Below are 15,741 nucleotides of genomic sequence, written 5' to 3' on the forward strand. Positions count from 1 at the left end.
AGAGCAAAGATTTGATCAAAGAAAACTGCCAAACTGCTTTAAAAGAAGCCTTTATGACTCACAGATGTATGCATGTTTAGTACCTTATTGAGCATAAACAATGCTGTAAGCTTGCCAGTTGACCTATACGGACAGTATTGTATTACAAGTGGATCTGGTGCAACTGTCTGGAAAAGTAAGATATTGTTGACTTTGGTTTATGGTCAAGTGTTACTTTACACTTTCTAATCTAATTTTCTTTCAATTATTATTGTTTTTGTCTAAACTTTGGTTGGTAAATATTAATATATGTTTTTCGATAGCACACGTGAATTTACAGTCTCATATTCATTCAGTTTAGAATAAACCTACAGTATACACAGATATGCCAAGACAAAAGCCAAATGTCTTTGAATTTTAACTATTTTATCATAATTGTATTATTTTTCAGGAAAAGGTTAGTCACTAAATGCTATGTGTTCACATAATCTGTTTCAGGCAAGCAAAGTAGGTTATGAGACTGTATGTCCATGAATGCCACACATTTACATATCTGACTGGAAATGATAGCAGGGTACTGTATGAGGAAGAGCTTCACATTGACTGTGTAACTCTACTTTGAGCTTTAGAATTTAGAATGTTTTGAGGATAAGTTAGAAAAAAAGGAATAGATGTTTAAGTCAAAGGAACGGGGAGCAGAAAACAACTTGACATTGTAAAATGTGCCACAGAAAGTGTTTGGCGTGGGTGTGCTTTAGCTGCACTCACATCAAACAGCCACCAACAATTCTAAGGGTGATACAATCATAATTCAAATGAGGATATCTGTGACTCATACCAATAGTGTCACACTGAGCCACACTGTTTTCATACTGTAGGACTACATCTTCTTTTGCTTGAAGATATTTTTTTATGTATACATTTGAAAATACATTTTAAGCTTATATGTTTGTGTACAGATCTAGAAAACAACATGCAAATTTTAACAGATGAGAGAACAGACACCTCTCTCTATCTCTATCTCTCTCTGATGGGTCAATCTCTTACCACATTCATGGCTATGTAGTGCATGTGTTGTGTGTGTCAGTGTATGTGTGTCTGAGTCTACGTGTTAGCTTGCTTTCATTTCCATGCATCGCCTGCACTGCAAATTGTCATAATAATCATATTATGTCATACTGCACCTTAGCAGCATAGTCTAGCTTTGATGTAGCCCAGAAAACGTTGTCCCACTACTATAGTCATCATCTTCACGACTAAAAAAACCTCTCATGTGGTAGTCATGTTGACTCTAACGGCATGCTTTGTTTCTAATTCATTATTTACTTAATTCCTATTTTATTCATCCCAGTCTAGTTTAATTACAGTTGATGTCTCAGAAAATGAAGACTTGAATGCCTTGCACTATAAACCACAGACCAGAGCAGCACTCCCGTTCAAACAGAAATAGTTATTCTTTGATCATGCCGAGCAGAAGGCCTAATGAAAACGATGTTTCCCTTGCAGGTAATTAAAGGCCCTGCATCAGAACATCACAACGGCTGTTGCCATGGAGACTGGCAAGCAGGGCTTTGTGAATGTTTCTGTGCTTGGCAGCTCAGTCTCAGCGCAGAGAGAAAACAGGATGCACGTCCAGGCCCCACCAACGACTATACTCGTCCACACGATACCTGCTGCGCCACCCCATCCCCGGGCACAGATACACCCACAAGCCCAGCTACCTGCAGCCACCCAGGAATCTGCCCACCTGCATCTGCCAGTGCCGCCTCTATATGCCAAAGAAACACTTCCCTTCCTGACGCTCCACTTCCCTGGAGGGCTAGAGCTTCATCAGGGACCTAGCCCAGCGACAGCCGTGTCTGCAGCCAGACCCAAGTCTACAGGGAAGCATTTGTGCCCTCATTGTGGCCGGGACTGTCTGAAACCCAGTGTGCTGGAGAAGCACTTGCGCTGCCACACCGGGGAGAGGCCGTACCCTTGCGCTACCTGTGGCGTCTCCTTCAAGACCCAGAGCAACCTCTACAAGCATAAACGCACCCAGGCCCACGCCCGCCTCTCATCTGAGTCTGAGCAGAGCAGTTTAGGCAGCCAAGACAGCTTGAGCAGCTCCGGGGATACTTATACCACCAGCCTGTCTTTAGATGTCCTCAGTGGGGACTCTGGGAATCAAAACATGGAGGTTAGTGCATCTATCTGTCAAGCCATCTCTCCATTTAGCTCTGTGCTGCCCCCTACTGCTCAGCTTGGTCCAGAGACAGGCTGGGCCCTGCACCAGGCTGCTTTGGTGGGCCTTATTCTTGCACCTGGAAATGACCATAATGTCTCTTTGGTCCAAGGTACAAAATCTGAGGGTATGACTTACTTTGATAAGACAAATGATGAAGAGAAAGATAAAACAATTGAAAATACAAAGCCTCGAGTGGCTACAAATCGTCATCTCCCCCTCCAGAGGCAAGAGGCAACCCTGTTTTCCAAACATTGGGAGAATTCTGTATCGAAAGGAAAATCCCAGAGCCATGACAGCACAGATTCTGGATTCAGTGAGAGTAGTGAGCAGCCCTGGACCACCAGTCCTGGGATTGTGCCGCCTGACCACAGCATGGAGTCCCTTGTTGAGTCCAGTCTGGAAGTCCACAACCAGCCTAACACCACCCACATCTCCACCAAGCCTGACCTTACTACTTCAGAGACCAAATCCAGTGTATCAGAGCTGGAACAGAAGAAACTGGAGGAAAGGATCTCCAAACTGATATCTGAGAATGATGCAGTAGTGGATGATAAACACCTGGAAAACGTGAGGCCTCGGAAGACAATGTTGTCCAAGCAAGGGAGTATTGACCTCCCTATGCCATACACCTACAAAGACTCATTTCACTTTGAGATAAAGACCAGCAAACCCTCTAATGCTGCATTAAGTTGGCAGAAAGCAGACCGGGGGACAGCCCTGTATAGCTCTGTGCCCAGCCAACACTCCTCCAGCGTAGAACATGCTCCCCTGACACGCAGCAGTTCCCTGCCCTTCAGCGTGGGAATTCAGCACTCAGAGAGGAGCAGCACAGCCTCTCCCCACAACAGAGATTTCATAACTTTAGCCAGAAGAGGCAGCTTGGGACATACATACCCAGCAGGCTTTGGCACAAAGTCTGTAGACCAGCAGGTGTCCAATCATCGCCCACTGGTACGCCAAGCAGCCATGGACTGCAACCCGGCAACAGAAGGCCTCGCTTTGACATCATCACTGGAGGAGGTCTTTCCCAACAGTCTTTGCTCAGATGGCGACAGCAACGACATTTGTGTGGAGCCAAGCAGCCAAAAGTGTCGCAGGAAGAAATCACAGAAGTTTGCCTACAACAAATGGTACATGTATGGGGGTGGAACTTTTAAAAAGCTGTACAATACAGACAAAGTTGAGAATAACACTGTTCTCAAGGCTAGAAAGTCAATGCCGAGCCTAGAGCATGAGGTGGTCCAGGGGATTCAGAGAAGGGGCTCATTAATGCACAGGGACCTTGTCACATCAGTGGGGTCTACAAAAGACTGCACTGCAACAGTGTGTCACCCATCCAGCCTTCCAGCCAACCTGCCCTCTGTCCCACGTGGGAATGTATATCAAAGAGGCAGCCATCTTGATTCCTCGTTTACCACGCTGAAAACAACCTTTGTGGAAAAACTGTCTTTGTCAACACATCCACCAACCACTGGAGCAGCAAATGCTAACAGTACAGAATCTGTTACAGAGAGTGTTACGCATGGGGGGAAACACACTGGCAGTGTCTCGCTACATCAACATTGTACAAGATGTATTCACTCAGAGACTAAGAAGCAGAGAACTGACAACAACATATGTTCACTGGGGACGCAGTTTGACCCCAACGCCAGTAAAACAGTGATGCTCCCTGTCAATCTTGGTATGACCTGCTCTGCTTCGTGTGTGATGAAGACCAACAGAACCTATGTGAGCACTTCATTCTCCTCTAACAACCCCACTGCCACTAAAACCAACTTTCTACCAAAGTACCAGCTGAAGCTACCCAACACAACAGACTCAGACTCTTCAACACTGACCTTAAATCAACCCACTGGTATAATTTGCCATAACACCATCTGTACCTTGTCCTCCTGCCAGACATCAAGAACCATAACAACTGGAAAGAAAGACATTCCATCCTCAGAATCCTCATGTATGGATCAGAGTCAGACAGTTATGTCTTCACCAACAGCAGTTGAAAAACAGCCATTTACCAAAAAAGCCTTAGTTGAGAGTGAGACTGTCACAACAACAACAATTTTAGTCCAGGAAAGGGATGCAAAACCACCCACCACATATATGCAGCATCCACCTGTTGTGGCTTTTGCAGAGAACCTCTCTGCTACATGTACGCCTATCACAACCTCACCCAGTACAGTTTCACCCAGTACAGTTTCCACTAATAATGTCTCATTAATATCAGAGAACCGTTTTACTGAAGAGTTGAACACAGCTGCCATACCTTGTCACATTGTTCCATACAATGACTCAGAGTGCTCAGCTGCCCAGAATGTATTTCATGTTCGGACGGCAGATCTCCAGATCTGCCTGGAGATCATATCTGATGAGCAGCTGGCTCTCATAGAGCCCCAGATTGAAAGGCAAGACCCCACACATGAAGAACAAAGCCATTTTACCAGGGCAACAGTGGATATAAATGCAGATTTGGGGCCTAAAAGGGCTGAATCTCAAAATCAGGTTAAGTTGTCATCCTCAGAAGGTCTTCAGAACATCAAATCCTTATTACCAGAACGTTTTCATCAGATGGATCAACACATTGCTGTTACAGACCACAAAAATAGAAGGCAGACAGACAGACTGTTCAAAATTGAATCTACTCCTTTAACTAACACAGGACAACATTTTTTACAGGTTTCATCCACATCACCAGACCCATTATTTACCCCTGGAACTCATAAACACATGCTTTTACCAACACAGAAGAACCGAGCGGGGGTTATGTCAGTCTCCTCAAAAGGTGTGAAATCAGAAAGGAGCCAAACACAGGAAGAAAATGTCCTCCCAAAGAAGCCTATTAGCCAAAAGTGCCAGGTTTCTGATGAGCTGCCTGGCCAACACAAACTCTGCCTGGTAGCCAGCTCTTCATTGTCATCTTCTACAGTAGCGAAGAGCAGCTCAGGAAGTGGATTACAGGAAGATGATAGCCAACACAAATCTCTAAATCAAAGAACCACATGTAACATGGACAAGATAAAAACTAAGAATACAACCCTGGAACAAGAAGCCCCTACTTCAGAGGGAATGCCTAGAGAATCCTATCTGCCCCTGCAGTCATGCTCTGGTCAGAAGGCTAATGCTGAGAGCAGTGTCGCTTTCCCCAAAAAGGAGCCTTCTATTTTCCAGAACAAAGCCTGTAAACCTTCTGGAGAACCCGACTCAAAAGAAATACAAGTCTATAGTAGTTTCATGGAATTTGAACCTGTGAACTCAAAGATCTATTCTAGTTCCACAATGTCATCAAAAACATTTGGTGTGGGCCATATCAACATCGAAACTCTGGATGTACATGTACCTTTGCCATGCCAGGCTCAGTGTAAATCAGAGGAAAAAACTTCCACTAACCACAGAGACACACAGCTGGTCCAGTTTACCTTTGAGCCTTACAGCATTCATGAGGAAAGGCCCAAACATGCCCCTGGTGTCTCTTTATCCAATCAAGACCCAACAACAGGTAGGCAATCGGGCGTTTATCAAATTGTATAAGTTATTCTTAGTTTATGCTGCATCATGCAATTGTGAGCACAATCAAGTTTACAAATTGTCAGAAATCTGATATTTATTTTTGAATTACCTCTTTCCTCCACAAGGGGGTAGTAAATGATCATGGTTCTTGTGGGATTCTCTTTGAAATGAGAAGTCATAAAACTTGTCACAACACCCTTTGCTGAAAAGACCAATGAGTTTTGTACAAAATAAATAAAGACAGCTGACATTCCATCTTTAACTGCCTCAAAAGGCACCCTGAATAAACAGTAAGTAAGTAAAAAATATATTGTCTCTGAAAAGCAAAGTATTTTTCTGCATTGGAAAAATAGAGCTTTCAGCTCCTCCTTCACAATAAATATTTCCTCTTAATAAAGTAAATAATTAAATCTAAATGTTGAATTAAAACGATTATTTTTAAGTCTTTACAAACAATTAATTGAGTGTCTATATATTTTTTTACAAATGGTTTGCCAACAAATCCAATTGATCAGTAAATAATGACTTTTAGGAACACATGACCTCTATGATGTTAATGCAGGAGTTACGCCTCCAGCTTAGATAGGTCAGCTGACAACTGAGCTTTCATACAGGGATATTTCTTTATTCCAGTCTAAAGTCTTGATACCTACACTCTATGGGAATGTGTAGGCTTTATTGGTTATGATTTCAAACCTCTTTCAATGTAATGCAAAAATATGAATAATTTATAATTGTTTGAATACGTTGATAATTTCTGCAAATTACCACCAAAGGATGATTATTACAAGGTATTGTCTACAAATACCCCACCGGGCACAGAGAGTAAGAGTTGGTTCACACTTCCAAGTCCTCTTGGCTTGACTAGGCAGTGGTGTTTTGACTGATCAAATGCTTTCAGGAACAATAGAGGAGCCTCTGGAGGTCAGAGGAAGTGCCTTCCCCTGGGGCTCCTCACACAGCAGACCCCTGGGTTACAGAGGATTCGCCTCTGTCTACTTTCCAGACAGCTGACATGCAATTTGAGATAGAAACGCAGACTAGTCTTAAAGCAACTTTGCACAGAGGCACGCGCTAGAGTTCAGCCAAACCAAATAGACCATGAGTATCAGACCAGTTGTTTTTTCACTAAGACAATTACTGCTATATCTCCTCCTTCATAGCTATCTACCAACCATGATATGTATTGTCCACATGTTTGTCTCAGTCTCAGATATGCCATCACTACATATTCATTGATTTGGCTGACATTAGGTTTGCAATGAGGTGTTATGTTTTTTAGTTTTATTTTATGGCATTTCTGCTTTATGGGATCGACAGTGAAGAATGACCAGGAAATGTAAGGGAAAGAGGGAGAGGGGAGGACATGCGGGACATGGTCTGAGGAGGATTCAAATCCAACCCCCTGTGGTAAGGCATCAGCCAATGTGGTACTCACACTTGACTGGTGAGCCACAGGGAGCCCCCAAGGCATACAATTTAAATAATATAATGTTGGAGTTATACTATGATTACAGTCAATAAATGTCTTCTTTAGTTAAACTATGGGACTCAAAATCATGTCAGACATGTTTTCTTATATTCTGTAAATATTTTGAATCGTGAAATCCAAAGAGGTTTGTTTCTTCCATTGCAAAATATAGTGTGTAATGTCAGCACACTCATTAACTGAAAGTAAACTGTAAATAAGTGACTGTAAATAAGTTTAAATTTGTTGTTGTGATTGTTTATTTGGTCAGACATTTACTACATGTATCTATGGGTAGTTCCTCATTACAGTGTAGATCAAATCAAAACAGCTCAACAGCATGTTATTGACTGAAATACCATAGCATTATAAAGGTGGAATAATATCCATAATTTAAATCACATTTCACTGACTGGGTATCGTTCCGGACAAGCCAAACGCTAAATATGAATGAAGGACAGGATCATAAAACAGTAGTGAACTCATGTCCGCCCCCCTGGCCCCCTAACCTCACAAACACGTACAAACATACACAATAAAAATGCTTTTAATTTGTTGTTGTGCCCTTAGGGGATTTAGAGAGAGGCTGCCTGACAGGAGATTCTATCCAAAGGGAGAATGGAAAACTAGGCCTTCAGAGGCCTCTTTGGCAACCCGACAACGCAGCCACTGAGTCCAGGGAGAGAAAGGTTTTTGGAGAACCAGACAACCAACATGCTGAGCAACAACAGAGCAGAGGAAGAGTGAAAAAGAAGGATGGAGGAGAAATAAGTTTGAAGAGAAACAAAGTGCTGGAGTGGGAGGAAGTCAGGCTGAAGGCAGGTGATCTACATATCCAGCAAACAGATGTGTTTCGGCATGAGGTTGGTACATTTTCCAATATATTTACAGCTAAGATGCAAAGACATATATATTTCATATATTAGACACTGTAGGCCACTGTAATAGAACTGCAACTCGTAATTTAATTTTGAATTTTCATCAAAGAAAGAAAGACTTAAACCACAGACTCAGTGGCTTAGACATTGGCATTCAACAAAACATACAGATGGTCAACACAACAGGCTTACCAGCACCATGTATACTCATACAGTATGTGGTGTAACAGTCTGAATGTATACCATATGATTATTCTTTGTTATGTGTGCCAAAATGCTTTGTTCTTGCAAATGTAAATTCTTTCATCACAGGTTTAAACATTTATGTTTGAGGCCACAGCTCTGTACAAGTCATTAATTCTATTTCATCTGCAGGTGCTGTGCATCTGACAAATTCAAGTTGACATGCATTATTTTACATAGTTCCATTTATTATACCTCCAGCTCACCACCAGTTACCACAATGCAGCTGGGTAACTTTACAGTAAACTCTGCATCCACCATATGTGAATACAAATTTAGCATTCTTTCCAATTCTGATAGTTATTTTAATTGAAACTGAAAGGACAGGTAAGCTTTACAGTATTTAAAAAATGCCCCCGCACTGATCTAATAAGATGGCTCAGTGAAGAGGATAATAAGACTGTCTGCTTATGGTGGCATTCCTTTCATCTATGATAGCTAACGCAAATATGATTCTCTTAATAACAGCTCCATGAGGCAAAGGACAAAGCAGATTCTCATCAGAACTGTGGACTATCAGCGGAGCCTCGTCAGTTTTTTTCCCAGACACAGGCCGGAATGTTCTGCAACCCCTCTCAACTCTCTCAGCAAATGACACTCACTTCCAGTCCCATGAACTCTCAAGACTGTAATACTAGCATTCCTTATACTTCAGAGCCTGAAATGAAGATTATTGGTAGTCAAATTCCCCAACGAATGTGTGACACCAAAATGTTAAATGTCAGCTCACCTTTATTCAAGATACAAAAACAACCCGTCCAGAATGATACCTGCCTTACTGAAATTACTCAACATAGCCAGGTAAACAAGACCAGGGTCATGTGCAGCGTTAGCAACACTCTATCTGCATCAAAAGGGCATAAAACACCAAACTCCGTTCCTGTGGATAAAGCTCATATGAGTATAGCCCTGTGGAGTATGACAATGGATACTCATCAAGACAGCAGTGACACTATGGACAGTCTCATGTACCCATTACACATTGGAACCTCTGCTGTCACCCTGCCAGGGGACATGCCTGACAACAGAGAGCTAACAGCACCAGTCTACACCACACTCACCAATGTATCTGTGAGGCAAGAGAGTTCAAGCAAATATGGCTCTGTATCATCAACTGGACAAATTCACACCAACCTGCTACCTGACTGTCTGATGAGTGGGGCAAGGGCAGTCCAGAGCAGCCTGGAGGACATAGAGGACACCGGCAGCAGCGATGATGAGGGGAAGCTGATCATTGAGTTGTAGACAGGAGGGAGTACACAGGAACACATGCAGACATAAACGCGGGCCGAGATAGACTCATAGTTGGTGTGTGTCACAATCTAACGTGTCTTTCTCGCGTGCAACCGAAACCACCAAAATTAGCTCCTGCTCTCACTCTCACACCTGCAGCTCTGTACCCTTGCCCCCCAACACACACACACACACACCTGTTCATATGAATCATGCATCACCTCTTTATCGCCTGATGTTGGGCTGCCAGTTAGGGCACTTGGGGCAAAGCACCCTCCACCACAGGAATGCAATCCTTTCCCAGACTGTGTTTACTGATAGTGAGTCAGTCTGACATGGCACAGGAGTGCAGATCACAGGAAACGAGCACGTGCAAACAAATCTCATAACTCAGGCAGCCATTGATCATCAGGTTGGTGTTACGACAGGAAACCACGGCAGGTACTTATACCTTATATGGCATAGAACTGAGCACTTCTGTCTGCTGTGGATGTCTGTTGTGCTGTATGGTATCGCTCTTGTTAATGTGCATTGTGTAAATAGGTCAGACACAGGGATTATTGGGGTATTCCAAAGTTTCATTTAATTAAGTCAAAGTACAGTGTTCTTTTTCAAAAGCTGGCAGCATGGTATTATGGTGGTATTATGGTGGAGATACAGAAAACAGTTGATTCAGTCTACATATATTTCAAATAGCTGCACCATGTGCCTATACCATAGTAACCCATGGTTTATTGATTGATTCATTGATTTGTTGATATAACATGCCCTCTTGTGATTTATAACTTATTTATAGAAATATAAAAAATGTATACTCAAATTAAATGCTGAATAAATGAAAAAGAAAATGTTAACAAAACTCCTAGCTTCTCTGGCATACATGCTTCTAAAACTGCATATATGACAAATGTATAAAAAATATATATGGATATCAATGTAAACACCTACAAGACAACAAAAGGCTAAGAACATGCAACGTTCTTTTTTCATCACCTCAATTACTCAGCATAATTTTTTTTAATAATTCTATAACAATCAGTTGCAGATGGCAGAAAACATTTGTGAGTTAGCAAGAGAACAATGTTTACTTTAAATGCAAAATCTTATCCAGAAAAATAACATATTGTGTTCCATCTGTGCTTGATGGTCTTCCCTGAATGCCATATATCACTTATCACTCCTCATATTTCAGCAACATTTGGAGGGACTTCCACATGCAGCACAATATATATTTACAATCACTCAACTTCGTTCACCTTTATATAAAGCATGCAGTCAGTCATGGGGAACAGAGAAAGGTTGGATGATGGAGGGTTGAGAGTCTCTCTCTCAGTGTGTCTGCAGAGGCCTTTACTCTGGACCATCTGCCATACGTCATCTGTTTCAGAAGAGATCTGTAAAGAGGGTGGGAGGGTCAACTTAGAGCAGTCTAGCACTACTTTCATGCTGTCTTTGCTGAAAGTCTGTTGCAACGATTGCAAAACATTGTTGCAAAGATTAGTGGAGAGTGTGATTTCTGGGGGGTTGGTAGGTAGTTTGATGGTCATTGAGTGTGTGTGACTGATCAGGGTTATATTAATGATAAAGTGACAAAGAATCTTTAATTTGGTTTTCAGGTCTATTTAACTAATCCGCTTCTGTTGTGAGTTTAAACTTTGACACTAGATTTATTTTTGCTTAAGTGATGAACTGTGTGAATGTGAAGAGGTGTGTATGGGTAGTGCTGTTCTGATTAATTGAATCTAGACAGAAGACCACAACAAAGAGACACAAGACTTAGCAACACACTGTATATTGAGGCTTGAAAGTGATGACTGTGATGATTATCACTAGTCCCTAATGGAATGGCTTAGAGTTTGAGACACCAGCTCAGCACAGGTGGGAAATGACTATTGCACTGGTGTCAATGGAAAGAAAATACAGCTTTAGAAAGTATTTTGGAAGACAATGCATAGTCAGGGGTCAGAAAAAGGGTGGTCCTCTCAGGGCCTGGCTGAACATGTTTTAACAGTTAAGTACCCTAGGCAGGGACAGCCAGACTTAAACCTTAGGTCATAGATAGGAGAACTGGATAATCAATTGTGTCAGCCAGTCATCCAATTCACACTATTCTTTCTTTTTGTCCAAGATCAAAGCTATTTAGACATACAATACATTTGTGAGTTCTTGATTTGAGAAGAAACATTTTGTTTAGTGCAGTAAAACAGGCAGGTAATTTACGTCACCAAGATAACACTGAGAATTTCAAAAGGATTCTCAGAATGACAGCTGTGCAGCAAGGGACTGCCAGAGTGCTTGAAAACCATGGCTTACTAATGGAATGAAGTATCTTTAACCTAGTAAATGTTATCCTTTAAGTGCGCTGTACTTCTCTCCTTGTTTTGTTCCCATGCCAGGCCATCTGCAGTACATATGACTGCATTCAAGTTCCAAATCTACCAAAAGGAGTCATCATCTTTGCTGAGCCACACCACAGTTCTTATACATGGTTGCCAAACAACGTTTATCACCACAAACACATTCTTCAAGTTTTCTTAATATTCAGAAATGATTAGAAACAAAAAAGCTTGCTCACATTTAGGAGTGAAAACAGGTATGTGTGTCTGTTCTCCCCCTAATGCTGTTGAACACATTCTGGTTATTATTACTGTGAAACAATATTATTATAGCCATACAACAAAGCTCTCCAACAGAGCTCTATATTGCCAAATTGCACTTGTTAACTTGATAAGGTAAATGAATGTTACTGAATAACAGAGAAACTGAGCTTCCACATGTACTATGTTTTGAGTTATAAAAGAATCATGTTTGACAATAAGCATTAGGCTGTCAAGATTCTGACATACTCCTGAGGCGCTGCATAGTTTGTTTGCTAATGTCAATAATTGTTTCCGTAAGTTATTAGTATTCCCCCTAATAGGTTTAATTAAAATAAGAACTATGTATATTTAATGTTATCTTTAAAGACTGTTACTGTGTTTTTTTCAGTGTGATATACAGTTAGCATTATTCTATTACATTCTATCTGCAGTACTTCTTCTTTTTCTGATAAGTTATCACAGCCCAGACTAACAGATGTTGGTCTAAAGTGTGTAACAGAGAAGAATTACTGTCAACATGTGTCTGTGGAGCTACTAGTTGGCTCACTGACTCACTGTGGGAAGATGTTATTCCTGTAATGAGTTCCTAATGGCTAAACCAGTCTATCTTCACTTTGTGCAAACCTTGGGTTGTTCAAATGGTTATTACCGTAGGTCTTAAACAGTTTATTACAGGGCACAAAAGCCCACCTCATTCCTGATATTCCTGAATTATATTAATAACTGTCCAAAAAATCTCTGGACGAAGGTAAGCATCCTGAACCTTTCATTTACGTTCACCGTTGCTATTTAGTTTCCACATTACAAGTCCTAATAGTTACCTGGAAATTCTATCAAGTGCAATGTGTCTTAAAACAGATGAAATCAAAATGAAATGTACACTAACTCTAACATATTTTCTTTCTAAGTACATTGTGGTTACAATGATAAAGATATCTTCCAAGGATTGTAAATTAGGAATCCCACGATCATATATAATCAGTTCCTATTAAAGGCTTAATGTCTTAATGTAGAGAGAATGTCTGTCGTCTGTCTGGTATGTAGGGAATGAGGAGGAGAGTTGACATATCCTTATGAAAACTCACAAAACAAACAAATCTCCAAGGACTTAAAATTGCCAATCTCCAAGCCAATCTCTGGCATATACATCACAACCATGCAGTGCAAAACAGACATGTTGCTGCCTGTGACTCGTGTGACAGTGTTGTGTTTTTTGTTTATTCCCTAGTTGTAGTAGAAACAGAGAGATGAATTATCATAGTATTTGTTAGACGAATACTGAAGTGTCATGGGTTCCACAAAACTGCCAAACGTTTCTGCCATGCTGCCTATTACACCACATAGACAGACCTCCAGGGACCAATTAGAAGCGGCTATGAATCCGATCCACATTTACCTTGTCAGCAGCAGAACATCCAAACCAGAAGCTTTAGAATGATATGCAGAGAATGGTAAGCATGTCCATGTTGTGTCAAAGAGTTCATCATTGTATCATGTCTGTTATTTACATCCTAACATGTGGATGATGTACTGTAACTCCAGGTGGACATTGTGTTGTGCTGTATGTAGCTTCAATGCTTTAATCTAATGTTATTTTTGGTCTGGCATGTGTTATATGATCTGTTAAGTGATTTAAAAACTGATAGATTTGCTGGTTGTGCAGGGCCTCATCCCAAAGGAACAATGTACAATAGGACCTTGTGAGACCAAGCAGACAAGCTGAGACAATGAGTTGGTGGAGACGAGCACAGGCCAGAGGGGAATTTGTCTCGGCTGATTCGTGGAGGGTCTATTGGAGTCTGAGAGTAGATCAGCCAGGAGCCACATTCCTGCAGCGAGTCTGTCAGTTAGACAGAGAGACTGGGCTCCTGCACATGCATTCATCTTCCTAGCATCAGACTGCACCATAATCTCTGAGACAGCCTTTGGGAAGGAGGTGGATAAGACTAGACAGCAGCCATCAACTGCTAACTAGTAAGCTCTTCATTGATTTCCAGTCAAATAAAATAATTTAGCAAACAAACCTTTTTTTGTTTACATTCCATAAAGGGAGTTTGTGTTTAGCTTTTCCGCAGCTCACTGTTGGTGAGGCCATACCTTTATTTTGTATATGATTTTATTTATATGTATATGATGGTATTTGGAATAAAATATGATGACTGAAGTCTATTCCATTTGGCCTGTCCATTTAAACTGTGACTCCCACACAGGTTGTTAATCATATCTCTTTTTTTTCTTCCAAGCGTGCTGCGCACAATGCACTACTCGGCTATAGAAACTCCCCTTGCTCAACCCAATACAACAGTTCAGGGACGCATCAGCTTGATATCAGCTTTGGCAAGGACATCAATTGTTAATGCGAGCGCACACATTTTTTTCGCATTCATTTTAGCACAAAAACTGTTTTTTTAAGCTTCATGTAATATTGTTTTGTAGTCAAGATAAGATGTTCGGTAGGCCTATAATTTAGAAACTTTATTCAGTTTTGTAATGTTTTCTTAGCCTACCTCAATTCTGACTTGTGTGCCGAGTCCGACACCTGGACTTCTGTGTGTGTGCTGCAGTTGGCAAGCTCAGAAGAGCGCGCTGACATTGAATTGCGCGTTAATTGTTGAAACTAAAAAGATTTTACGGCACAGCAGATTTATACTGGGGCACATGCCACAGTAAAAAGGGTCTAACAACGCCCCTGCTCCCACACCTGTGAGCCTGGGAGGCATCCAAGCTGTCCCAGAACTACGGTGGCTATACTATTTTTGTATTAATTTTTTATTGTACATTTTAATTAATTCTAATTCCACTTACTACTGCTAGTTTATGTACCCTTTGTATAGATAGTCCACATATTTAAATTTTAGGGTCCTTTATGTTTATTGTATGCACCTTCCTGCCAAAGCAAATTCCTTGTCTGTGCAAACTTTCATGGCGAATAAATCCCATTCTGATTCTTCTGAACCCCCCCCCCCTGCATGGAGGATCTCACTTCCATGATTCATCATCTAAAAAGGGCCAGTAACCAGATAACCTGGTTGAGCATTAGGCTACATACCTTCTGCAAACACTCATTCTGGGGTCAATTGTTTTTTTCTTGCGTTAAGATGTCCCTGCTATAAATATACTCTCCACCTGAGTCCTGAGTCCACAGACACAGGATTTAATCCAGGGTCAATAAAGCTGGATCATACATTTCAACCCATGTTTAGCTCTGGGGCTTTGTATAAGAGCATTTCATATGTGGCAAGGGAAAAACTGTTTACATTTCCCAAATTGTGTTATTTTTGTTGCATGATTTTAATAGTGACTTCAAGTTCATGTTTGTGATATGTTTTTCATTGTCAATGCAGCTGAGACAAAACAACAAAGACTATGGTCCATTCACTAATGTCTTCGCTGTGCCTCCAAGCTGCATCTAATTCTGGTGATCTCTTCTTTGAACCCAAGAGCTGACAGAACTGGACAGCATGAAATAGCTTGAATAAAGCTCATACCATCAGCATAGCCCTCAACTCTCAAACTCCGGAAATTGAATGGGGAGAAATGAAAACTTCTTTTCCACAGAAATGTTCACAATATTGGGTTGCCAGCAATAGCACCCTCTGAAAATCCTGC

General features: G+C 41.3%; 1 protein-coding gene across 1 annotated transcript; it reads left to right on the top strand.

The window, feature by feature from the left end:
* Positions 1-1,528: 1,528 nt before the first annotated feature.
* On the top strand, positions 1,529-10,332 carry znf831 (zinc finger protein 831). The gene is made up of 3 exons (XM_084705669.1): positions 1,529-5,699; positions 7,749-8,041; positions 8,768-10,332. Exons 1-3 carry the CDS (start codon positions 1,529-1,531, stop codon positions 9,542-9,544), a joined length of 5,241 nt encoding a protein of 1,746 aa, XP_084561795.1. The 3' UTR covers positions 9,545-10,332.
* The last annotated feature ends 5,409 nt before the right edge of the window (positions 10,333-15,741 follow it).

This window comes from Hypomesus nipponensis, chromosome 9, assembly GCF_054491055.1.
Source record: "Hypomesus nipponensis isolate SF chromosome 9, ASM5449105v1, whole genome shotgun sequence".
Taxonomy (NCBI): Eukaryota; Metazoa; Chordata; class Actinopteri; order Osmeriformes; family Osmeridae; genus Hypomesus; species Hypomesus nipponensis.

Excerpts from the sequence above, each read along its gene's own strand:
- znf831 (XM_084705669.1), top strand. The coding sequence starts at position 1,529 with ATGGAGACTGGCAAGCAGGGCTTTGTGAATGTTTCTGTGCTTGGCAGC. Across the intron at positions 5,700-7,748 it reads CAATCAAGACCCAACAACAG|GGGATTTAGAGAGAGGCTGC; the intron begins GTAGGCAATCGG and ends TTGTGCCCTTAG. Across the intron at positions 8,042-8,767 it reads CAGATGTGTTTCGGCATGAG|CTCCATGAGGCAAAGGACAA; the intron begins GTTGGTACATTT and ends TCTTAATAACAG.